The sequence below is a fragment of the Phaenicophaeus curvirostris genome, chromosome 29, assembly GCF_032191515.1.
Source record: "Phaenicophaeus curvirostris isolate KB17595 chromosome 29, BPBGC_Pcur_1.0, whole genome shotgun sequence".
In the NCBI taxonomy this organism is placed as follows: domain Eukaryota; kingdom Metazoa; phylum Chordata; class Aves; order Cuculiformes; family Cuculidae; genus Phaenicophaeus; species Phaenicophaeus curvirostris.
Window position 1 is genome coordinate 1553607 of NC_091420.1, and position 25354 is coordinate 1578960.

Here is a 25354-nt window from a genome sequence, read left to right on the forward strand (position 1 = left end):
CCGATGTTGGGAGCTGCTCGGGGCAGCGGCTCTCGCAGTGACCGTGGATTTGAGCTGTGAGGCTGCTCTTCCATGTGTTATAACATTTTCTTTGACTCTGTTAGCTGGGTTGTCGCTCTCCTCACCTCTGGCTGCTCACATTGTGCTCTTTATTCTTGGTGCTGGTGGGTTCCAGGTGCGGCTGTGCTGGGATTCCTGTGGTGTGGCCACGTTTCTCCAAACGGGCTTTGGGGCAGTGGATTTACTGGCAGAACACGCGCACTTGAGTCCCGCTCACCAATCCCCAGTCGTGTGTGAAGCCTCCTTGGATGGATTGAGTTCCATCAGTTCCGCGTTGACCTTGGGATAAAATTACTTTGCGGGATTGAATTGGGGAGAAACGAGAACTGAAAAGAAGCTTTTGCATTGGTGTGAGCGCCCTGGAAATCGTGAAGGGTGAGCATCCCATCTGCCTACCCCAAACTCTCCCCGTTTTCGGGATGTGGTAGAGGCCAGTGGGTTGTGCGAAGGAGCACGCGACCGTCCTGACACACTCCTTGGTGTGCGGAGTGAAATGGTACCAGATCTCAAGACGTTTGATGTTCTTCCACTCCAGAAAGGGTGGTGGGAGACAAATGTTTCTGGGGAGGAGGCTGAATCTTGAGTGAAGCGGTTTCATCACACAGTGCTGCCGAGGTGCTCCTTGAGGCAATAGGCTCCTTAGGGAATAGGAATGGCTGAGATGAGGCCTCTAAGGCCAAACACCGCTGCCCTCCCTCCCTCTCAGCTCTCTTTCGAAGTTGATTTGCGGCGGAAGGGCCCAGTGTAACTTCCTTCCCCTGCCTCAGAGCGGAAATTCCTCTCCTTAATAAAACGATGATCTGCCGTGCTCCAGAAACTCCCATTTCTGTTCAGACTGTGGTGGTTAAGTCTTTCGGAAAGTCACGGGCTCCTGGGGAAAAGGAATGAACCTTCAGAGCTGCTTTGCTGGCACTCAGGACTGTTCCACTGAACCCAGACCTTTGATATCAGCCCTTTCTGCACCCTGGGACTCGGCTCAGGAATCAGGGAAAGAGCACGAAGCTGTCCAAACGATCCAAAATCGAGGGGAGAGGAGATGGGAAAGACCTGTGGTTCCGGAGTGGAGGTTGGAGTGTGAGGAAGGCCAGTCTCGTGTTTATTTTATTTTCTTTATGGCAGTTTCAGTTTAAGACATGCCGAGAAGCTTTGAATGCTACAGAGCCTAACCGGGATTAGGAAGAGACCAGCAATGAGGATCTGCTATCAAACACAGTCCTCTGCTCTCAAGGAATGAGAAATCCCTGCTGGTGTTGGCAGGAGCTGGGAGAGCGTGTGGGGAGAAGGAGGTGTCAGTCCCCATCAGGGGTTTGGAGCTGTCTCTCGGTGCGTGTGGCTGCGCAGAGCTGAGGCACTTTGCTTCCCTTGTGGAAAAGCCATAATGTGTAACAGGCTCGGGCCTGATATCTGGCTTGTGAGGGCAGTGCTCTCCTCTTGGGCGTCTCTGCCTTTCCCAGGCACCAAAAGGGCTCGGTTTCACATCTCAAAGTAGGCTGAGGGGTTGTATCATAGAATCATAGAATAACCAAGTTGGAAGAGACCCACCGGATCATCGAGTCCAACCATTCCTATCAAACGATATCGATGCAGACTCTCTCGTAGAAGCTGCACCGCAGCATTGGGTGGTGTGGCCTCCAAAGGTTCACCAGTTCTGTGCTTCTTGAGAGCATTTCCTGCCTGCTCTGTCCTTAACAAAGCATTGATTTGGTTTCCTACCGCATACACAACCTTTCTACGTGTAAACCACGAGGCCTTTAGCTCCAAGTGTGCAGTTGCGCTGTCATTTTGGGGATGAACTGATGTTCTTTATGACCAGCCGTGCACCCAGAGCTGGAGGAGTGAAGGAAGAGGCTTATAGTCATGCTGCAGCTTGGGACTGCCGAAGAAAAGGAGTGACTGTCTGAAAGTCCATGGCTTTCAAAGTCCTGGTGAATTCTTTGTCTCTTGGATTGGGAAATAAACCCTCTTCTTGTGGCAGTGTTCGTGTTGTTGAGCAAACTCGCCCCTCTCCTCCCCTCTGCAGGCTCTGGCAGCTGGGAATGGGTTCAGCTCGTGCTGATGATCCCATCGGATCCTCCTCTCTCCAATAAGGAGACCACATCTTGTAGTGCAGCGCTCTAAGCTTTTGAGTTTATGAAAACAGGGTGTGCTCCGAGCCTGGAACGGCCCCTTCGTGCAGGAGGCGGGGGATGAAAGGGCTGGAAACACGAATTGCACAGCATCTCTCCGCCTCAGATGCTGAAATGCAGTTGGATTTAATGGGAGCTGTGTGTGGAGAACACTCCACCCTCTGAACTAGAGGGGGTTGACATAACACTGGTTTATTTTCTTTTACCCCTCTCGTGTTTAGAAATGGCATCTGATGTTTCCTCGCTGGGTGCAGCCGTCAGCTCGGGGAACCCTGGAGCGGGTGCGCAGGCTGGGGGAGCCATCGTTCAGAGATCCACCAAGAGGCGTCCCGGGTGAGTGTGTGCTCTGGGAGCCTCTGGCTCTGTGGTTTTGGGGAAGGGTGTGTGTGTGAAGAATAGTGTTGATGTAGAATTGAAAGAGCAGCTGGCCTTGTAATGAAGAATCCTGTCTGCTTCTACGACAAGGAGAGGTGCCTGGTCCCTCCAGGTGGTCTGTCTCCATGGCAGTCACGGTAGAGTCCTAAAAAGAGGAGGTGAGAAAGCTTAGTTGCACCTCGCAGGAGAAGAGGGTTGCTCGCTGAGGAGTGAGAGGCGAGTCCCTGCACCAGCGAGAGAAGTCAGTGTCTGCAGGAGAGGTAGAGAAATGGCAATTGCAAATGTTGGGGCCTCACTCAAACCTTTGCGACTGCGCCTTTCCTGGGAGAGGGCGGAGGGGGGGAAGCTGCAATGTGCTTGCGGTAGGGTTTTTGTTTGCTAAAAATGCCTTTGCAAATTAAAAGGATATTGAGTGGCTGCTCTCAAATTCCTGGCACGAGAAGTTTTCTCTTAATTTTCAAGCTAATTAAAATCTCTCCCTGCCCCCTCAGTCATTCAAACTCTTTCCGCCACCTCCGTTTGCCGATGCTCCTGCTCCCCTGCAGCCCCTCCCACGCTGTCTGGGACTCATTCCTCTTACTCCATTTACAAACATGCTGTTGGGCTGCATCTACACCTCAATTTTCCATCCCAAAAGGAAGCGTGGTGAGAAGCCTTCCTTCTCCTCCCACACACGCTTGCTAGAAATGTGGGTTTGACCCTGTTACAGCAAACAGTGACATCATCTGCTGTTGAACTACGGCCACCAGGCTGAACTTTAACTCCTGAAGGACTTTTCCCTTCTTTTTCTTCTATAAAATGCGACCTATCCCAGCTTTCTGGCTGGGAGCGCTCTGTAGGCTGTCGATCGCGTTGAGGAGGAGTTGTGGCAGCCTGTTGCGCTTCAGATCACTGCTGGGAGCTGTGGAGCTTTTGGAACAGGAGGTTGTGGTGCAGTGGATGCTCCAAGCAGTCTCTCTCTCTCTCTGTTCCCTTGCTCTGTTTCTGACAAAGGTGTAAAGGCAGCCCCCTCCAAACCTCATGGGTTGTTTCACGTCAGCCCCTGGCATTGCTGGAATCTTCCTTTCAAGAATCATCTGCATCCCTTTAGGGACAGATAGAAAAACAACCTCTAAAGAAGAAACTGCTTGGTTAATCATTATCTTCTTGCTTATATTTTTCAGGCTGGATTTTGATGATGATGGAGAAGGGAACAGCAAATTCCTCAGGTGAGGGAGAAGATCGCCCCCCAGAGTTCCTGTTGTGTGGTCTGGGTGTGTCTGTGTCCAGAGCAGGAGCTGCTTCTCTTGTGGTTTTCCCTCTCCAGCAGCGCAGAGAGAAGTGGGGAGGCTGAAGGAGGCAATGCTCTGCTTCCTTAAACTCAGCCCTTCCTCCCAGTCAGTGGCGTTCTTCCATGCTTGCAGCCGATGCCAAAGCAAAGCTGCAGTGCACGTGCAGCCCGAGCCTGGAGAGGGGACTTGGCTGGGAGAGGATCCTGTTCCTGCTCTGGATTCAATCTCCTGCTCGTGTCTCCCTGCGCCAGCCCCACAGTGAAATGTGGGCAGCTGAAGAGTGAGCCTTGTGTGTTGGGGTGGTGTTGCTGTACTCCGTGGTGTGTCCGATAGAAGCACCTCAGAAGATGAAGCAGTTTCCAGGGATGCTTCCAGCAATCTGCTGGTTCTGTTTGTTGAAGAGAAGGATCTTCTGCCAAACATTAATGGCCTATCGGCACAGCTATCGGCTGAGCTCTCATTAGTGCATGTGTTAGTTAAGTGTCATCTGTTGCGAGGATGCTTCAGTTGCAGAGACATCCTCGCTCCTGAGGAGTTGGCAAGGCTGCAAGTATCCTCTCGTGATCCATATGGAACGCAGAAGAGCTGGAAGACGTCATGTCATTTATTTGTAGCCTCTCTACGTGGTTTGGGATTGGACAACTCTGGTGATTGTGGAGTTCCATGTGTTACGGTCCTTTAAACATAACTGGAATGGCTTTGGGATGATAGTGTTCCTGAGGGATGCAGGGTTTACCTCCTGAGATCCTTCGGATGAGGGTCTTGATTTGGGGTAACTGTGTCTCGAAGTGCAACGGAACCTGTTGCTTTGTGTGCGATTGTGCTTAAATCGACGTGATAGAGTGTCCTTGGTATGAATGTGATGTGGAAAACACCATCAAGGTGAGAAAAAGAATTGAACTGCAGTCTTTTAATGAGATAAATAAAGAGTGTGATTGTGGGTTGCCTGCGGACAGCAGAGTTTGCTTTTCTGACCCCAGGCCTCTGCTGTTTTGTTCGTTAAACCCTGTTCTTCTCGCAGTGTCTTTGGGAAAGAAGGAAGTATAAACGCCTAACAAACTCTCCTTTATCTCTTTTAGATGCGATGATGACCCGATGCCAAATGACAAAGAGAGATTTGCCAGGTAAGAATCTGCTGTGCTGCAGGGTTTGGAGCTTTTGGTGCCAAGCTGCCTTGATGTACGAGCAGGCCTGCAGCGCCCTGCTAGCGAGAGGCTGGACGTTCTCCCTTTGAAGGAAGGTGCAGCTCAGGATTCAGGCATTTTCCATGAAGTCTTTTGGACCAATTCATTATGAGTGTGATGAAATTGCTCCTCTCTCTCAACATTTCTTTCAGCTGTTGCCCTGGGCTCTCATTCTTTTCTCCTGCTGAAGAAACTTGCGGAGACACAAGTTTCGTGCTTAGTTCAAGTTTGACGTTTGAACAGGGCTTCCTGGCAAATGCTGTGGTTTGTGTGTTTGGGGGGGTTAGGCTGGAGTCTCTCTTCTATGGGATTTCCTATGGATCAGAGCACACAGCAATGTCAAGAGCGATATTTTGGCTCTAAATGCCTGCTTGTTGGTGTCTGGAAAGCAGCTCTGTACCATCCTGTACTGGGAGTGACCTCATGGTGTTTGTACAGCTTTCTGGAGCCCGTGGAACTCAATTTAAATATTTCATGGGTTTATTTTGTGTTGATGTGTAAGGCTTTCGTCAAAGTGAGATTCTTTTGTGTGTAAGATTTCTGGAGAGTCCTTAGAGCAGCTTCCAGTAATGCTTAAAGGAAGTCTACAGGAAAGCTGAGGAGGGGCTTTTCATGAGGGAGTGCAGGGATAGGATGAGGGGGAGCTGTTTTGAGCTGAAAGAGTAGAGATTGAGGTGAGATCTTAGGGAGAATCACAGCGCTGGGCCCAGGGGCCTTTCCCTGAGCGTGCACTGAAACCAGCATTGAGAACTCTGCAAAGCGTTGCTCTGCGGGGTCTCAAGAGCTATGAACCTGTGGCGGAGTCTCGCTGCAGAGAGGCAAAAACCGTTGCAAAGCCAAACTTTCCAGTTTCCATCGGACTGTTTCCTGCCTGAGGGCTGACAGGGGCCGCTGAGCTGGGGTTGTTTGGCTCTCCAAGCGTTAGACTTGTTCTGAAGGCAAGCAAATTAGAAATGTGTTTGCCAGCCCACGTTGAATGACTCTGATCCCTAGTGCAAGTCGTAAGCTCTGGGAACTAAAGGTAGAGCAGATCCGAACGATGCGTTTAAGCGCTGGGATAATGGAAAACACCCCAAAAAGCCCATGTTGCAGTGCTGAACAGCACCGTGGCCCTTAGGGTTAAACGTTCAACTGCCTGACAGTGCAGAGCCACAGCTGGAGCTGGGTCTGGCTCCCTGTGACCCGTGATGTGGCCTTTGATCGCCCTGGTTAATGCACACGTGGGACAAACAGACACGCAGCAACTGGATGCCTGCTCCGAATCGCTGGGGCCCAGAGCCTCTGTCTTTGGAGAAGCAGCAGCAGTGCCTGTGCGATTAAGTGCAGGGGACGAGGAGAGGGCTGGAGGTGACAGTGTCCTTGGTGATGTTAGTGTCCCCACTGTAAAGAGAATGCAGCTGTAAAGAGAGCGTGGCTCAGGGGTCGGCCCCTGGCCTTGCCCGTAGCTCATGGTTCTGTTCTCCGGGACTGCTCCTCGCAGCTCTGGCCGTCTCTGTTTTCCAGCATGTCCTTCCCTTCTCAGATGAGGCAAAACAGAGCATGAAATCAATCGTGACCCCTCTTTTTGGAGTGGCCAGGTGCCTCAGCTGGTTACTGCCACAAACTCCTGCTCCATAAACCCCCAGCCAGTGTTTTAGATCCTCAGCCTTTGGGGGCTGTGTGCCTGCCCTCCTACACACACGGTACCTCCTTCTTCCCTGGCAGTGGCTTTTGGGGGTTTACCTTTTTTTCCAAGGCAGCCAAAACTCAAGGAAGAAAACTTAGCCCAGCCTCTTAAAACGTGGTTTGCAGATTCCTCTGCCCCGACAGCTGGAAGTGCAGGTTGGTGGGATGTCCGTGTGCCTTTGTGTAGCTGATGCAACATCTCTGTGTGCTGTTAGTCTCGGCCGTGTTGTCCTGAATCCTGTCGATGCGACATCGTCGTGTGGGGTTAGCCATGAATCTCACACCGTTTGGGGGTTTTAAATCTGTTTTTCTGAAGTGTTAACGCTACCAAAGAGGCTACTGGTTTTCTTTTCCTTTAGAGAAAGAGTAGTTTAATGTGGCTGGGACCCAGTTCTGCCGTTAACCTTCTAATCTTGCGCAGAATAATCTGCACCTCAGGTCTGTCAACAGCAGCCCCGGCCTATTTTACAGTCTGGGTAAGCGTCATAAAACTTCAAAACAACATCGATAGCAGCACCCGTTTGATGGGGAACGTTGCAAACTAATGACTGCTTTGTTTTATGGAGTTGCTTCTCTGCAAAACAGACGTGTCTGTAGGCTGGGTTTCCTACTACATCTTCCCATTTTTCATTTCTTTAAACTTTTTCCATTGTAGCTTAGCTCGCTGATTTTATTTTTAGGTCTGATGATGAGCAGAGCTCAGCGGATAAGGAGAGACTTGCCAGGTAGGAGAATGGAGATTTCAAGCATGGACAAGCAGAGTATTTCCTTTCCTTCATGTTTCTCCAGGCCTCCCTTCTCTTTTTTTCCTTCCCCTCCTTCCCTCGTCTGCTGCGGTAGAGGAGTTCAAACTGAACAGATTTCTGCAAGCGGCTGTGTGGTTGGAATTAGGAGGGGAAGGGCGTTCAGTCCCCTTGTGGGAATGTCTGTGGGGAGTGCACAAAAGGGTTTGTTTGCCAAAGTCGCAGGGTAGAGGTGGTTGGGCTGCTGGAGCTTTGCTAACCTGTGCTAAACACAGCTCCTCCTGTGCCAGGACGAGGTGCCTGGTGGCCCCTTCTCACCCTGGGAAGGGCTTGGTGCTGTCAAAGCAGACATTAAACAGTGTGTTCTTCAGCTTTTCGTGCCTCTTAAAACCTCCCAGGACAGGTGGTGTCCTCTGCATTGTGGTCGTTTAAGCTGACTGAAAACAGGGGAGGTTTTTCTTCCCAAGGTGCTTCATGAAGGGCTGTGGCTGCAGTGACCAAAGCTGCGCACACCGAGCTGCAGCCGGCAGGAGAACACCAACTCAAAACGCACCCTTCCCTATTCTCAGCTAAAATAAAACCTGCTGAAATCTCCATCAGGGCTTCTGTTGCCAACCACAGCTCATTACTGCAGAGCTGAGGGCTGGGAACTGTGAAGAAGGGCTTGTTGCAGTCAGTCTGCAAGCCACAAAACTTCTTGTGACTGTTCCACCCTGGATTTGCTCTTAAGCTGGGCACAGGGCTAAGACGACTGTCGTGGGTGCTGAGAACGCCCCAATTCCAGTCAATTTATTGCCTGCTGGCTGGTCTTAAAACAAAAACTACCCCCCAGACACAGCCTCTCCTAATTGCAGTATCGCATAGCTTAAATATTTGAGGAGATAAGGAAACCCAGGGGTGGGGCCTGGGAATGCAGCAAGCAGCGGCGCTTTCCAAGGGTTCTCCTTCAATGGAGCCACGGCCCCTTCCTCCCTCCCCTGTCAGTGGTTGATGTGACGTGAGAACCTGCAGCAAAGAGCATTTGGCAGTGGGGCCAGTGGAAGGGCTGGGGGTTCCCAGTAGCCTTGGTAGCACGGGTGGCTTTGTTTGGAGAAATTGAGTTCAGGATGAGTGTGATAATCAAAGCACTTCTTCCCCTGAACATCAGTCTCTTGCAGCAAGGAGCAAGTTCACTGAATGGTTGGACACACCTAGTAGTGATAAAGGCTCTGGTTTTTGTCTTTATCTTCTTTAATTCACTTGCCTGTCGGTGTTCTTCCAACACTTCCATCTCATTTCACTCCCCACTGTGTGTTTCCTTGAATCTGCTCCATCCTGTATAGGAAACCTGGCTTTTAAGTTCTGTTTTGGAAAACCCACCTTAGTAACCCAGTCAAATTGAGCGCGTCGGAGAAAAAGAACCGAGTCCAAACAGGTTGAGCTCTGATCTCCGGGGTTGGTGGGGGTGGTGCCCTGTGAGCAGACTTGTGAAAGGCGTGTGAGTCCTCTTTGAGGACTGGGAGTGGGCAGTGCTCCTCATGGTGCCTCTTCAGAGGTCCATGGTCTGCCCACCTTGGCCTTGATCTGTTCAGAAATTGGAGTCTATCTCCTCTAAAGCTTTCCCTCCTACCATCGTACTGTAAAAGATCTGGATATAATTGGGAAGTGTCTCCATAAAAGCACTGCAGAGCGAGCCTCTTCTGTGGTAATTTAGGTCCCCAGGTCTTAGGGGCAGCCCTGGCCTCCTGGTGTGGTTGCTGGAGACGCGTGGGCATCTGAAAGGGGATGGTGGTCGGGGGTTGGATTCATCCTTGGACAAACAGGGTTGTCTTAGTCTGCACCAGCACTGTTTAAAAGCCACCTTCTGCGGCAGGGGTGAACCTCGCTTAGAGAGCAGAGGCCATAGTAAAGGAAGAAATCCTCGCTGCACTGTTGTGGAAGTGATGGGATAGCTTCTTTCTCTCCTAAAATAGCTTAGCCCAGCTCATTACCTTCACCAGCTGCCAGGGAATCGATGATGGGATTTCAAGCGAGGCTCTTCTCTGCAGCAAAGAAGGTCCAACTGTAGGCTCTTCTCCTTGCACTTGTTCCCACGTTCCTTTGTGCACGCCCAGCATGTGAGGTGCTTGTAGCCCTTCTAACTCCTGACGACCCCGATGCATCTCTGTGTTTTGCACTCTGGCCTCGTGGAAGCGTTGAGCTGGGGAAGCGATCGAGGCTTCGGGACTGTCGGTAACTTCTTCTTCCTCCTCTCCTCCCGGGCCTTTTGCAGGGAAAATCACAGTGAGATCGAACGTAGGCGAAGGAACAAGATGACCGCCTACATCACGGAGCTGTCGGATATGGTGCCCACCTGCAGCGCCCTGGCCCGCAAACCAGACAAGCTCACCATCTTGCGCATGGCTGTGTCTCACATGAAGTCCCTGCGCGGCACGGGCAACACCTCCACTGACGGCACCTACAAACCCTCCTTTCTCACTGACCAGGTCTTGGCTTGATGCTGCTTTGTGGGGAACACTTGCAAAACACTGCTTAGAGAGGGCCTATGAAAGCTGGGGAGGGGCTCTTGGTCAGGGAGTGCACAGTAGGATGAAGGGAATGGGTTTGAGCTGCAAGAGGGGAGGTTGAGGTGAGATCTTAGGGAGAAATGTTTCGTTGTGACGGTGGGGAGACCCAGGTTTCCCAGAGCAGTGGTGGCTGCCCCATCCCTGGAGGGGTTCAAGGCCAGGTTGGATAGGGCTTGGAGCCTCTGATGCCATAGGAGGTGTCCCTGCTCATGGCAGGGGTGGGACTGATGGGCTTTGGGGTCCCTTCCAACCCAAACCACCCCATGAATCCATGGAGAGTGTTGGGATTGTTGAGCCTGGAGAAGAGGAGGCTCTGGGGAGACCTTAGAGCAGCTTCCAGAGCTGAAAGGGGCTCCAGGAAAGCTGGGGAGGGGCTTTTGATCAGGGAGTGCAGGGACAGGATGAGGGGAACAGTTTTGAGCTGCAGGAGGGGAGATTGAGATGAGATTTTAGGGAGAAATGTTTTGCTGAGAGGGTGGGGAGGCCCTGGCCCAGGTTGCTCCATCCCTGGAGGGTTCAAGGCCAGGTTGGATGGGGCTTGGAGCCCCTGATCCAGTGGGAGGTGTCCCTGCCCATGGCAGCGGTGGGACTGGGTGGGCTTTGAGATCCCTTCCAACCCAAACCATTCCATGGGTGCGAGGAAGGAAATGTTGCGTGGAGAACACACTAAACTCACCCTGGGTGCCTGAGGATTCCCCTGCTTGGCTGTGGCGTTAAGAGCATGTCTGTCTGTCTGTCTGTGAATGCAGGAACTCAAACACCTGATCCTAGAGGCAGCCGATGGCTTTCTGTTCATTGTATCCTGTGAGACTGGCAGGGTGGTTTACGTCTCCGATTCTGTGACTCCCGTCCTCAACCAGCCGCAGTCAGAATGGTTTGGCAGCACCCTGTATGACCAGGTGCACCCGGATGACGTGGGCAAGCTGAGAGAGCAGCTCTCCACATCAGAGAACGCGTTGACAGGTAAAGAAAGCAGCCTGGGAAGGGATTGGTGGGGGCAAGCAACGGGAAAGCCTCCAGAAGACTTGGATTAAAGCGTTCCCTTTGTAGAAGGAAACAAACCATGGGGCCTTTCTAACAAGGATCCTGTAGCGCCCCCCGAGAATGCACCTAAAGGTACTTCTGGTGAAGCTTCTGGTGAAGGGGCTGGAGAACAGGCCTTATGAGGAACGGCTGAGAGAGCTGGGGGTGTTTAGCCTGGAGAAGAGGAGGCTGAGGGGAGACCTCATTGCTCTCTCCAACTACCTGAGAGGAGGTTGTGGAGAGGAGGGAGCTGGGCTCTTCTCCCAAGGGACAGGGGACAGGACGAGAGGGAATGGCCTCAAGCTCCACCAGGGGAGGGTCAGGCTGGACATTAGGAAGAAGTTTTTCACTGCAAGGGTCATTAGGCACTGGCAGAGGCTGCCCAGGGAGGGGATTGAGTTCCCTTCCCTGGAGGGGTTTAAGGGCCGGGTGGACGAGGTGCTGAGGGACATGGGTTAGTGATTGATGGGAATGGTTGGACTCGATGATCCGGTGGGTCTCTTCCAACCTGGTGATTCTAGGATTCTGGTGGCATTGGTTTCTTGATGGGTTCTTCCTGTTACCAGGTGCCTGCGCTGGCGAACAACCTTGCATGGCAGCAGCATCTGATTTATTTTTTTTTTTCCTTCCTTCTTCAGGTCGCATCCTGGATTTGAAGACAGGGACTGTCAAGAAGGAAGGCCAGCAATCCATGAGGATGTGTATGGGTTCACGAAGGTCTTTCATCTGCCGAATGAGGTAATGAGATTCCTTGGGGTAGGCTTGTTGGGAAGGGTTGGGGTTGTTCTCTGGAGAAGAGAAGGCTACCGGGAGACCTTAGAGCAGCTTCCAGTGCTGAAAGAGGCTCCAGGAGAGCCAGGGAAGGGATTTGGGTCAGGGAGTGCAGGGACAGGACAAGGGGGGGAAGAGTTTTAAGCTGCAAAAGGGGAGATTGAGATGAGATCTTGGGAAGATGTTTTGCTGTGAGGCTGGGGAAGCCTTGGCCCAGGTTGCCCAGAGCAGTGGTGGCTGCCCCGTCCCTGGAGGGGTTCAAGGGCAGGTTGGATGGGGCTTGGAGCCCCTGATGCAGTGGAAAGTGTCCCTGGTGGTACTGGATGGGCTTTGAGGTCCCTTCCAACCCAAACCATTCCAGGATTCTCTGATTAAGGCTCCTTTGAGCCTGAAGCTGAACTTGTTCCCTGGTCCCTTATTTCAGCTGATTTTGCTCATTGTGAGATAGACCTGATATAAGCCAGCTGAGCTTTCCACACAGTCACATTCTTGAGGTGGTTCTTTGCCCTATGCTCTCAAAACTCTTCTAGAAGATCCAATTTCAAGTAATGATTTCTTTTGACCCCACGTTTCACCTCCCTTGAAGTCTGTGGATGAGGGCCTTTCACTTGTGTGGTAGAGATGCGAAGGTTGATCCCATGTATCGAGTACTTCTGCTTATCCAAGACTATCAGATTGTTTTGCTGTTGACCAAGTAAGATAAAAGTCTTTCCCCTTGCATTTCTAATTCTGGTACAGGTGTGGCAACAGCTCAGTGGATCCAGTCTCTGTAAATCGTCTCAGCTTTATGAGGAATCGCTGCAGGTAAATAATGTGGAGTTATGGGTGAGGACGCTGCATTAAGGGAACCGGAGTGGTGAGGACGCGCTGCGTTCAGGGTGCCTGGGGTGGAGTAACACAGCTCATAGAGCTCAGATACATCTGGTGGAGGAACCAAAGTATCACTGTGATTAGGAAGCTAATCCTGAGGAAGATCAATCTTTCTTTATCTCAAGGTTGGATTCAAAGGCAATTTAACACCATGCGTTCTTTGCGCTGTTGGTGTTGGGCTCTGGTGTATATTGTCTCTTTTCAATTTGAAACTGGATGGATTCCAGCCTGTTCTCTTCTTGGACCTCTAGCATTTATGTCAAGTCTTTCTTTGCCTTGAAGATGTTCTGTGGCAATTTTTTTAAACACAAGTAGAAGCCTTGCCTGACCTCCGCTGGTTTCATATGTGACTGCTCCTTGAATCCTGTGTTCAGTTCTGGGCCCCTCAGCACAAGAAGGGTGTTGAGGCTCTGGAGCGAGTCCAGAGAAGAGCAATGAAGCTGGGGAGGGGGCTGGAGAAGAAGAGCGGCTGAGAGAGCTGGGGGGGTTTAGCCTGGAGAAGAGGAGGCTGAGGGGAGACCTCATTGCTCTCTGCAACTCCCTGAGAGGAGGTTGTGGAGAGGAGGGAGCTGGGCTCTTCTCCCAAGGGCCAGGGGACAGGACGAGAGGGAATGGCCTCAAGCTCCACCAGGGGAGGGTCAGGCTGGACATTAGGAAAAAATTTTTCGAAGAAAAGGTCATTGGTCCCTGGCAGAGGCTGCTCGGGGAGGGGGTTGAGTCCCCTTCCCTGGAGGGGTTTAAGGGCCGGGTGATGAGGTGCTGAGGGACATGGTTTAGTGATTGATGGGAACGGTTGGACTTGATGATCCGGTGGTTCTTTTCCAACCTGGTGATTCTGTGATTCTCTGATTCTATGACCCCATCGGGCTGTTTTTCTCTCTCCCAAGGAACGGCTTAGGAGCAGCGAAAGATGGTGAACCTCACTACGTCGTGGTGCACTGCACGGGTTACATAAAAGCCTGGCCACCTGCAGGTAAAGGCTATGCTGAAATCTTCAGTTGTGACTGTTTTTTTAGACCATATGCTTGAAGTGATTCTACTTTATGAAAGTTGCCCACACTCTAGGCTGAATGCACCAGCAAACGCTTCCCAAACTTATTTTAGGACTGAACTAATTTTTGCAGTGTTGGAGCAAAGCTCTGAGTTTCTGGACAGCTGCGATGCTGTAGAGGATGAAAATGTTACTCTGTCTGATAGGGTGGCTTGTGCTGAGAGTTAACAAAGATCTTTAACCCTACTGGCAAAAAAAAACAAGGAGGGGGAAGAGGCTTAGTTTACCACATTCCTTCAGGGAAAAGTTTATTGAGCTACAAAGCAGTGTGGAGAGATGAGTTGAAGCCAGAATCGTGTGTCTTTTTCTTTGTAACCGAGCTGTTTTTCCTGTATTGACCTTGCTGGATGTTTTTTGTGCTCCTCAGGTGTTTCCCTGCCTGATGATGACCCGGATGCTGGCCAGGGCAGCAAGTTTTGCCTTGTGGCTATCGGCAGGCTCCAGGTGGGTGGCATCTTCCCATGCTTCAACGTTGTCTTTTCCTAGAACTCCACAGTTAAACCCCTCCATCTGAAGGTGTTCCTGATGGCCACGAATCCAACTGCAGGGCTGGCTGCTCAGGAGTCAGCAGTGCTCGCAGATGCCGTAACACTCTGCCTGTCTTGCTTTGCAGGTCACGAGCTCCCCTAACTGCACAGACATGAACAATGTTTGTCAGCCCACAGAGTTCATCTCCCGACACAACACCGAGGGCATTTTCACCTTCATAGATCACCGCTGCGTGGCCACAGTTGGCTACCAGCCCCAGGTAGGAACGTGGTGGGAGCTCGCTAAGAAAGAGCTGCCCTTCAAGCTTGCTTTTCCCTTTTCCTTGTCTCGTCCATCACTGCTCTGCTTGTCCATCAGATCTGGTAAAACCATTCCCAGGGCCTGAGCCAGACGTGTATCTTTTCCACCAGTTGCTTTTTCATGTGTTTTTCTAAGTACTTTGATTGCTGGGAGGATGGGTGGCTCTGGATTGTGTCTAACATCAATTAAGGATGCTTCTGCCTCCATTTCAGTTGGAGATCAAACGTTCATCAGCTGCTGTTGTGCTTCTCTTCACAATACAGCACAGCAGTTCTGTACTCGGGTTGTGTAAGGGATTCGGAGTCGGGGGGGAGCAGTAATTACCTGTCCAAAGCAGAATTAATGAGCGACCTGGAAGAGGGAGTCAGCCTGCCAGGTGAACTGACTCGTTCTCTCTCCCAATTCCTTTAAAATTAGGAACTTTTGGGGAAAGACATTGTGGATTTCTGCCACCCGGAAGACCAGCAGCTTTTGCGGGACAGCTTTCAGCAGGTAAAAAGCTTTAGCTGCCTCTCTGCATGCAGTGTGGATTCAGACTGGAATTGGTGGGGTCGCTTGGTGCTTGCAAAGCAATGAAATTCATTGGAAAACCAAGAGAAAAATAAACAGTAGATATTTCTCCTCTGCCCAACGGCAAACAGTTATGGATGCAGTCATGTAAACGGTCGATGTGCAAAACAAAGCAGAAGCATCTGATGTTTTAACTCTTGAATTCGTCCTCTGGCTGTTAGTCCAGTCTGCTCTTAGCGTGGGAGCCGTGGCTCCAAAGTGCCTCCTCGCATGCCGTGCTTCCGTGGCTGAAACCCTGGTTCATCTCTAGGGCCCAGCCCAGTGCTGCAGAACCCGAAATGGATGTGCTTTGCTTGCCCTGTTGTCGTTACTCTTATTTCTGAGGGCGTTGGACTTGTGGCAGGGCAGGTAAGACTGCCCCTGGGCGTTCATGACTCCAGAAAAGTAGCTGCTCATATCCATTCGTCCAAGTAGTTGGAATCGGAAGCGACAGCATGTGCTTCATTTACTGGAGGCTTTTCCATACATCTCACCGGTGCAAAGAGATAAGAAAAGTGGAGGCTAAAAAGGGGGATGTCGGTCCCCTCCCGCATCATGCAGGAATCACGGTGGTGGAAGGGAATAGTGTCGGTACCGTTCCGCTGGGGATAGACCAGGATACGGCGTGGCAGGCTTTGAGGCCAGGGGCCATCACCGGGTTTTTAGGGGGCGGCGTGCGCTCAGCGGCAGGTTGGTTGCTCTTCCACGCCTTCCTTGATCAGGTTCTACTGATGGCATTACATTTTTTTAGGTGGTGAAGTTAAAAGGCCAGGTTCTGTCAGTCATGTTCCGCTTCCGATCCAAAAACCGGGAATGGCTCTGGATGAGAACCAGCTCCTTTACCTTCCAGAACCCCTACTCGGATGAAATTGAGTACATCATCTGTACCAACACCAACGTCAAGTATGTACATGGCAATGGCTTGTGCACGAACTCGATGGGACCCCGTCCCAGCATAACCAGCAGCACAGAACTGCCAGAACGTTGGCCTCTCCCCTTGCCAAGCTTCCTGCCAGTTTGCTCAGGCCCTGGAGAAATAACTGAATCCCGGGAGCGCTCTCTTCCCGAGCCATGGCAGGCACTGGAGGACTAGAGAGTGCAAGAAACTTAGTTCTGTTGGCTGTCTGGGTTGTGTGGCTTAGTGAGCTGCCAGAGCTGAGCGCCAGCAGCGCCTGTTTTTAGCTCTGGTCACTGGAGCGAGTCTCCGGTCTGCGTGTTTGCATTTGGAGCTAATATTAGTGAAGGCTGTCTTTGAACGGAGCTCCTGGGCTCCGTGACAGCCAGGGGAGTGAGCAGCTTTTCCCATGAGCAGGGCTATTTGCAGCTGGAGGTAGAAAGCAAACACTTTAGGGATTTTTTTCCACACTGTTGTAGTTTTGTTCTTGGATTCAGAACTGAGCTCCAGTGGGGAGATGGCTCTCATTGCTGCTCTCATCTCTTGCCTGTCCCAGTGGGTTTGGGAGTGATCAGAGCTGTGCTCACTTCCCACGAGTGAGCTCCAGGGCCCCGTACAGAAGAGCAGCAACTGAAATAAAGCAAAGAAAATGTGCCTGCACAGGATTTGTAACTGCAGGCGTGGTGGGGGCAGCAAGGGGAGTCTCTCCAGCCAGGCAAACAGGGCTGGGCTGCTTGTGGGCAGGTGAAAAGCCAGATACACCGAGGTCCTAGCGTGCAGGCAGCCCGTCTGCCCTTCCTGTGGCTGCAAGCTGGTGTTTTCTGGTGAGAAAGCGTTAAGAGTTGAGCAGCAACAAATCCCTCTGGCTTTAAGGATCTGTGGTGCAAGTGCAGGGCTAGAATCTGGTGCAGGCCTCAATTCCTGCCCCAGCGTTAGAGCTATCTCTTTGAACTCATTCATCCCACGCATCCATTCTCACGTCCATGCTGCGCCTTCGAAAAGCACTGCGTAAACTCAGGCCAGGTAAGCAGCAGTCTGTGTCTGGTCGTGGTTGAGGTGTGTTTTATTGATGTGCATCTTTCTGGATGGTTTCATCGTTGAGCTCGGGTGCTCCTGAAGCAGCAGCTCACAAAAGACCTGCTGGATTTGTATTCCTTTCCGTGGGAGTTAAATGTTAGTTGACTCCTGACAGTTAGCAGAGGAGCTGAACGAGCTCCACCAATGTCTTGGGCTTAAAACCTAAAGCTGCGGGTGGGGCTCTGCAGGCTCTGTTGCATCTGACAGAGCTGAAAGGAAATCTTTAGGGGGTTTTAGGCTCCTACAGGCTCTGTAGGCTGATACAGATCTGGCTGTGCTCCTGGCGGAGGTTATTAACTGCTCCCCTGCTCAGTGACTGAGTGGGAAGGGGCAGAGCCCTTTGGCTCGCAGCCATTAGCGTTATATTACAACACCCCCCTGTTTTCAGAGGCCACGGAAGTGGAGTGGAAGGAATCCTTCACTTGAACAGATTTTGCAAAGGCAGAGCTCCCACTCCTGTCGCAGACACGCTCTCCTGCCCGCAGTACCCAACCGTCTGCTTTTGCTTGGTATTTTTTAAAATCTCTTTTTTCTTTCTTTTTTTTTTTTTTTCTTTGCTTTAAAGGAACTCGAGCCAGGAGTCCCGGCCTGCTCTGTCAAACTCCCTGCAGAGGCCCCAGCTGGGGCAGAGTGTCAGCCTTCCCCTGGAGATGGGCACGGCTCAGCTGCCCTCAAGGTCAGGAGGCCCTCAGCTCCTTTTACCGTGCCTCTCTCGCTGCTTCTGCCCTCCTCTCAGATAGCCTTCCTGCCCCAACTGTCCTCTCCGCAGCACTGAACTCCTCTGGGCTAGTGAATCAGTGGTGTAACCACACAGTAACTGTTCTCTTGGCGATCGTTTTTAGCAGCCGGTGTTCTCCTGTTACAGAGACTTTCTATTTCAGGCAGCAGCAGCCGCCACAACAGACAGAGCTGGAAGTGGTCCCGGGACGAGAGAGCCTGGCTGGTTACGACCACTCGCAGGTAAACCAGCAGGGATTCCTGTTACTCCATTTGTCCTGCATAATTTAAGTTGCCTTTTCCTGGGGCTTTAACGGTGGCCGCGCAAGACTGACTTGAGGCTGTTGAGATTTTTGAAGAGGAAGGTGTTCCGCCTTGGGTTGTGCTCCAGCTTGCTTGTTTCTGATCTGCCCGTGTGGCATCTGCCCCGCTCTGCCTGCTCCAAGTGGCCACACGGTCCTGATAAAGAGTCCAGAGAGCAGCCTGGCCTCTCGCGTGCGAGGCCTGTGCCTGCAAAGCCCTCAGCTGTTCCCCTTGCGAGAGCACTGACACCATTTGTGCTTGAGGTGCTGACGGCTCATGTCTATATCGAGCGTTTCCTCAGTTTGCAGATGACACCAAATTGGGTGGGAATGTGGATCTGCTGCAGGGCGGGAGGCTCTGCAGAGGGATCGGGTCAAGCTGGATCCATGGGCTGAGGCCACCAGGATGGGATTCAACACAGCTCAGTGCTGGGTCCTGCTCTGGGGCCACGACAACCCCACGCAGCTCCCGGCTTGGGGAAGAGCGGCTGGAAAGCTGCTTGGCTCAAAAAGCCCTGGAGGTGCTGGGTGACAGCAGTGGCCCAGGTGGCCAAGGCAGCTACCGCTATGCTGGCTTGGATCAGCCGTGGGGTGACCAGCAGGAGCAGGGACAGGATTGTTCTCCTGCACGTGGCGCTGGTGAGGCCGCACCTCGAAGTGGAGCCCCCATTCCTGGAGGGTTTCACAAACTGTGTGGCTGTGGCACCTGGGGACAGGGGTCAGTCCCACGGTTGGGTTGGTCTGATAGTTGGGCTGGATGAGCTTTTCCAACCTTGATGATTCCCTGTTCCTGCTCCCAGGTTCCCGTTCAGCCTGTGAGCGCTGCCGGCCCAGAGCACAGCAAACCCCTGGAGAAGGCAGAGAGTCTTTTTAACCAGGAGCGGGACCCACGGTTCAGCGAAATCTACAGCAGTATCAATGCAGGTGGGGAGTGCTGGGCTGGGAGGGGTGGCCAGGGGCACATCGCATGTTTGTCCAATTTCAGCTTCAATCTGAGTGCTCTTTGCTCTTTCCCGAATCACTTAGAATCACAGAATCACCAGGTTGGAAAAGACCCACCAGATCGAGTCCAACCGTTCCCATCAATCACTAAATCATGTCCCTCAGCACCTCATCCACCCAGCCCTTAAACCCCTCCAGGGAAGGGGACTCAACCCCCTCCTTGGGCAGCCTCTACCACTGCCCAATCACCCTTTCTGGGAAAAATTTTTTCCTAATGTCCATCCTGAGGCTCCCCTGGTGGAGCTTGAGGCCATTCCCTCTCGTCCTGTCCCCTGGCCCTTGGGAGAAGAGGCCAGGTCCCTCCTCTCCACAACCTCCTTTGGAGCGGTTCCGGTTGCAGAGGTGACCGTGTTGTTGCAAGCCAGGTCTTGCTGGTTTTGAATCTAGTGCTGATTTGGTTGCTGAGGATAATTCCTGTCTGCGCTGTTGTGGCAGTGAATAAATTGTCCTGCAGCCAGCACTTTGCTGGAGAGGGTTGAGGAGGGGAGCTGGGTGCTAAGGCATCCCTGGCTCTGGTCTCGCTGCCTGCCCTCATCTGATCCTTCCTGCTCGTCCCTGGAGAGCGGTTCTGTTCCCGGTTCGAACACTGAGTGTAGTGGATGCTTTAACCCCAGGGGAGCTTAATGCAGGTTTATTAGGAAATGGAGAGGAAATCAAATTCAATGGGCATTTACAAAACCATCCAGGTAAGGAACTGTTTGCTTTGGTGTGAAACAGTTCCTTCACACAAGCACGTCTCTTATGCTGATTTTCTGTCCCTGATCCCACTGCTAAGACTTTCTCAGTCCTGAAGCAACTCAACTTCTCTCCACAGACCAGAACAAAGCAATTCCTGCCAACACCGTGCCTGCCAACCAGCCCCTCTTTACGCAGGGAAGCACTTTTACCCCGTCGCGACCTGCTGAGAGCTTCAGGTGAGGCTTCCTGCACTGGGCTTTGAGTGGCTTCCTGTTCATTTTATCCTGTCCTGCAGTTGTTCCGGTTGTGGTCTTGTGTCCTTTTGCAATAGCTGAGTGTTCCCAGCCTCCCTCTGCGTGACAGTGATTGTCCATAAATGTGTTCCTGTATAGTGAAAACGCAGGGGGAGCCTGTCCAGGCATCTTTTTTGTTGAGGAGTTGATGGAAGGGCTCCTGCTCTCTTGCCTGGTGCTGCTTTGCCCCTGCTGGGAGCTGTGGGAGCTTTGAGGCTCATTTCCCCTCCCTGCTAACTGGCACGGATGTTGTTTGTTCCTCTGTCCTGTGTGCGTTACCTGGTGTTGTAAGGCTCCCTCTTCTCTCTTCAGGAGCAGCAGCATGGTGCCCCCTGTGAATATCATTCAGCAGCAGCCCTCGTCGGCCGGCCGCATCCTTGCGCAGATCTCGCGCCACTCCAACCCGGCTCAGGTCAGCGGAACCAACTGGGCGCCGGGGACACGGCCAGCGTTCACCCCCCAGGTAGCAAAACCAGAACCCTCGGTACAGCCTCCGAGTCCCCACCGCGTTCAGACCCTTCCTGCTGTCCGGAAACGCCTTGACCGGTCCAACATCTCACGCTAGTGTAGCCGAGGCTCAGGATAAACACGTCTCCTTTTCCTCTCCCGTTCCTTGTTCTCTTACAGCAAGTGGCATCCCAGACGGTGAAGACTCGGCCTCCTTCTTTCAGCATGGGGACTTTCCAAGGCACCCCGTCCTCCTTCAGCGCCATGACGGCTCCTGGCTCTACAGCTTCTCCTACGGGAGCTGCTTACCCGAACCTGGCCAGCCGCGGCGCGGGCTTCAGTGAGTACGGCACGGGGTGCTGGGGAGGCCAGGATGGTAACAATCCCCTCGGAGAAACCCCCTCCATCGTTTTCTTGTGTGTGTTGGGAATGCCCAAGGTGGAGAGCACAGCTCAATCCATCAACCCTAACCCTAGCCAAACGCTTTGGCTAACATCACCATTATCGCCTTTAATCATCGTCCCTCCGCAAGGCTCCAGAGGAGATGGATTTTGAACCATTTTAAGCCTGACTGGGAAGGAAACAAATCCTTCTGGGTCTCCCCTTTGCCCCTTAGATGAGGATTGACAAATGCCTTCATGCAGTTCAGTGGCTTCTCTGAGAGGGGGGATCCCACCCTGCTCCCTGCAGTGATCGCCCTTCCTGATCCTATTAAAGGATCGTTGAACCCCCAGCCAGGAATTGTTTGCTGACTTGTTCTCTGCTCAGCAGCCACGGAGACAACGCAGACGCCGGCTCCGTTCCAGCCGCGGGCAGCTGAGGGCGTGGGGATGTGGCCGCAGTGGCAAGGACAGCACCACGGCCCGGCCTCTGGGGAGCAGCACGTGCAGCAGCCGCAGCCGAGCCAGCCTGAGGTCTTCTCAGTAAGACGGTGCTTTTCTAACCTCTCCCGAGTGAGGACCGGTGTGGGAACCAATGGTCTGTGCTTCCCAAGCTGGCTGAAACACTGGGACCTCGTCTCTTTAGCTCGTAATACCCAGTGAGATCTCCAGCTTGGAAATAACCTGATGGAGCTGAAACTGGAGAGGGCAAAAAGGCTTTGGCTAAACTGACTTTGGGCTTTGGTCCTTTGTAGGATCATTGTGAAACTTCACCAGCTCCGCAACTGAATCAATCCTTCTAGATGTTATTAAACCCAGCAACAACAAAGCCAAATGTCCTCAGTCCCATAAAGGGAAGGGCAATTCTTGAGAGTTTTTGTATTTGTCTTGCAAGTTGCTGCCCAGTTTTTCAGAGGAGTTGGTGCAGTCTCTGCTCATGACTCAGCTTTGCCGCTCTCGCAAACCCTGTGTGTCCTTGGGAGGGAAAGGGGACCGACACGGTGTGAGTTCCCCCTCTGGAAAAACTCCTCCGTGGCTGGTGACCAACGTGATCACAGAATCACATTATGGTTTGTGTTGGAAGGGATCTCCAAGCCCATCCAGTCCCACCCCTGCCACGGGCAGGGACACCTCCCACTGGATCAGGGGCTCCAAGCCCCATCCAACCTGGCCTTGAACCCCTCCAGGGATGGAGCAACCAGGGCCAGGGCCTCCCCACCCTCGCAGGAGAACATTTCTTCCCCAAGATCTCATCTCAATCTCCCATCTTTCAGCTTAAAACTCTTCCCCTTGTCCTCTCCCTGCACTCCTTGATTTAGAGCCCCTCCCCAGCTTTCCTGGAGCCCCTTTCCATATTGGAAGCTGCTCTGAGGTCTCCTCAGAGCCTTCTCTTGCCAGGCTGAATGACCCCAGCCCTCAGATACTCCTGCCTAGCTAACGCCTCTCTCCTTGTCTCCACACAGGACATGCTGACGATGCTGGGAGACCAAGGATCCAACTACAACAATGAAGAATTCCCAGAGCTGAATATATTCCCTTCTTTTTCCGAGTAAAATAAGCTCTAGGGAAGTGAATCGTAGCTCTATATCGTATCCATGTGTAAAGGAAAACACCTTAAGTCTTTATTTCAAAGACTGCTGAACTTTCTAAACACTTCCTACCTTCTGGAGGCAAAACTGCCTGGCAGCCTGGAGGAGGGAGGGGTGGCCTTGCAGGAGGAAGATGCCGTGGGTTCGGGCAGCTCCTCCGTGCGGTGCCGGCAGCATGAGACTGTTTGCCTGGAGCCTCAAGTGTGCAGGAGCAGCCATGCTCATTGACTGAAGGCCCCGCGTTTCCGGAGCTGCTGGTGAGCGGCTGTCGCTCTGGTTTGGTTGGAGGGATTCCTGTCTGGCTCGCAGACGCCCTCTCCAAACTCGTACAAGCGGCTTTTCCTGTTTTTATTTCAATCTCCTCTACCATGACTCTTTTTTTTCTATAAAACACAACGTATTGTAACTTTTTAAGTATTGGAAGAAGCTCTTCCAAGCGTTAATCCTGTACAATGCAGTCCTGGTGGATGCTTGCGGGAGAATCCTTGTCATCAGCTGGCTTTCTCCTTGGAGGAAGCTTGGCCATTGTTGGAAGGTGCTTGATTTCAAGGTTTCCGTGCTGGCAGGCACGTCAGGGTGCGTTTGGACGCTGTCTCTCCTGTGAACTGTGCAATGAATCCGGGCCTCTCGTCAGCATGGCCTAGAAACTCCCACGGGGCCCGGTCGTTCCTGGGAATGATGGGATAGTTATGAGCCATAAAAATATCCTGTATGTAGCTTTGTTCTCGATGCCTCCGTGTTGCAGCTAATGATTTCCCTGAACCAATGTTTGAACAGGCTCTTTGTCAGCTTACGGAGGGGGGAGAAAAAGCCCTCCTCTGCGCCGTCCGTTGTCTTGACCACGTGCAGATCGAGTTCCTCGCCTTCGATTCGGAGCTGGATGCCGAATGCAGCTCAGAGAGGCCTGGGATCCGCTCAGGGGCTGCGAAGCTGCATTTTTCACAACATGCTCTGAACGGCAGTGTTTGCTTTTACACTCACCATCTCCCTCAAGGAACATCCACGCCATGTGATGACCTTGTTGCCAAACCACGAAATGGAGGCGAGCAGAGGAGGACAGGGAACAGAAAGTGGGTTTTTATGTATCTATATCTCTATATAATTCCTTTTTTTTTACACTTTAAACCTTGTCTTGGACTCTTCTGGCTTCTTCAGTGGAAAAAGCTTGTGGCAGGTCCTGCTCTCGGGGCGTGCAGGGGCTGGAAGGAGTTTTGATTCCCCTTGCTTGAGTTTCACTAGGAAAATGTGTTCATCGTGGAGTTGGACTTGGAAGGAAACTTGGCACGACTGCAGCAGGGGAAGTATACGAAGCTCTCCTGGCAGCCTGGTTTGGTTTTGGATGGAATCTGGATGTTTCTGTGTCCTCGCTGGGTGCTGCGGCTGCTGGAAAGCCCTGGGCCGGCTGCCGTGTCCTCCCTGGGGCGAGGAAGAGCTGTGGTGTTGGGACAACGGCAGCGACGGGGGACACTCTCGGAAGAGCCGATTTGAGATGTTCCTGGCAGTGACACCGCGTGGGGAAGGCTGTGGAACGTTTGTGTTGTTGCCTCGAGTTTCAGTGCTTGCACAGAGACCCAGATGTTCCTCTTGGCAGCGGGAGCAGAGCCGCTTCCATTTTCATCTCTCCTGCTTTTGTTGGAAAACGCAGCTTCGAAGGTTTTTCCTCGTTCAACCACCACTTCTAAGCTTACCTATGGAAAGGTGGGAGCCTCCTGTTAGGGAGTTTGGAAACATCCCTTCCTCCACCCCGGTTTTCCCAGGGAAAGCGCTACCAGCAATAAGCAGGACGGGTCCCTTTGTTTCCCCGCAGCAGCCGGTCACGTCCCATCGCATCCCATGCTCTCCCTGGGCTGTGTGGTTTTCTCAGCTCAGAGTTGAGCTGGTGCGTAAAGCAGTCAGGGTTTCACCATCCTGGGAATTCATCCTCGGGCTCGTAGTGCTCAGGGTGCCCGTGAAGGAGCTGCACCGTCCCCCAGAGTTGGAGTTGTAGATGGAGGATGGAGCAGTGCTCGCTGCCAAAGCAAGAGAAGGAAAATTCCATCTCTACAGCGATTGGGCCCTGAGAAACTCGGCTTTTGCGGCTCTACAGCTCCGATCCGTCCTGGAGCCACGTCCCTCGGCTCACCAGGCAGCAGCGGGAGCTGGACGGGGAACATCCCAGGACCTGGAGGCCCCAGGGATGAGGAGCAGCGACTTCAGGTCTGTGTCCCCCGGCCCTCGGGGGTGACACTGCGCTCCCCCTGTGGTTTGGGGCCCTGCCGTGGACGATTCCAGCTGCTGGGGAGAAGGAACAGCTGGAGCAGCCGCAAACACCCAGTGTTGGGAAAGGCTGGCTGGGCTTTGGTGCCATCAGGAGCGGAGGATGAGGGTTGGTGAGGGGCTGGTGGAAGAGCTGTGGGGGGAGAAGCTGCTCCTGCCCATCCTGGTTTGGTAACTCTTATTTTTCAATGTGAGGGGGGGACACTTATCATCCGATTGCTTGGGGCGGGCAGCAGCCAACCCTCCTCCTTCTGGGGGCCTTGTTTTGGGCTCCCTCTTGTTGCGGATGATTATATGTAGCAGAGATTTTACAACAAGATATTTTCCCTTTTCCAAAGCTTGGTGTCGTTTCTGCCTCCCAGTGTGCTGTGGCCCTGGCCCCAGATCTCCTCCCTGGCCCCAAATCTCCTCCCTGGCTCCAAATTCCCCCCTCCCTGGCCTCAAATCCCCCCCTTCCTGACCTTGCTGCAGTTCTGGATTGATGCTCTTGGTTCTGTCTTTCCCCAAGCTGCTTCTCCTCCCAATTCCTTGCAGTCGTGGTCTGGAGGATGTTAGCAGCCTCTGGGTTTGAGGTTGGTCTCCAGGTTTGGGGACGGTCTCTGGGTTCACTGTGTTTGGGGGATGGTCTACAGGTTTGGGGTGTCAATATCCAGGTTCTCCGGGTTTGGAGTTGGTCTCCAGGTTCTATGGGTTAT

At 52.6% G+C, this 25354-nt stretch overlaps 1 protein-coding gene across 6 annotated transcripts in view; it reads left to right on the plus strand.

Annotated features, from left to right (window-relative positions):
* ARNT (aryl hydrocarbon receptor nuclear translocator) overlaps window positions 1-24996 on the plus strand; it is a 29109-nt gene extending 4113 nt beyond the window's left edge. Inside the window, exons 2-22 of one of the 6 annotated variants that reach the window (XM_069878641.1) lie at window positions 2408-2519; window positions 3725-3769; window positions 4912-4956; window positions 7362-7406; window positions 9676-9889; window positions 10720-10933; window positions 11632-11731; window positions 12503-12568; window positions 13522-13607; window positions 14053-14129; window positions 14299-14433; window positions 14892-14966; window positions 15775-15926; window positions 17561-17671; window positions 17877-17955; window positions 18815-18938; window positions 19831-19930; window positions 20300-20450; window positions 20615-20774; window positions 21203-21365; window positions 22278-24996. In XM_069878641.1, coding sequence (XP_069734742.1) covers window positions 2408-2519; window positions 3725-3769; window positions 4912-4956; window positions 7362-7406; window positions 9676-9889; window positions 10720-10933; window positions 11632-11731; window positions 12503-12568; window positions 13522-13607; window positions 14053-14129; window positions 14299-14433; window positions 14892-14966; window positions 15775-15926; window positions 17561-17671; window positions 17877-17955; window positions 18815-18938; window positions 19831-19930; window positions 20300-20450; window positions 20615-20774; window positions 21203-21365; window positions 22278-22287 — 2264 coding nt within the window. In that variant the 3' untranslated portion in view covers window positions 22288-24996. The remainder of the gene's footprint in view (window positions 1-2407; window positions 2520-3724; window positions 3770-4911; window positions 4957-7361; window positions 7407-9675; window positions 9890-10719; window positions 10934-11631; window positions 11732-12502; window positions 12569-13521; window positions 13608-14052; window positions 14130-14298; window positions 14434-14891; window positions 14967-15774; window positions 15927-17560; window positions 17672-17876; window positions 17956-18814; window positions 18939-19830; window positions 19931-20299; window positions 20451-20614; window positions 20775-21202; window positions 21366-22277) is intronic. The other 5 variants (XM_069878635.1, XM_069878638.1, XM_069878637.1 and 2 more) reach the window with 5 other exon arrangements.
* Window positions 24997-25354: the final 358 nt, after the last annotated feature.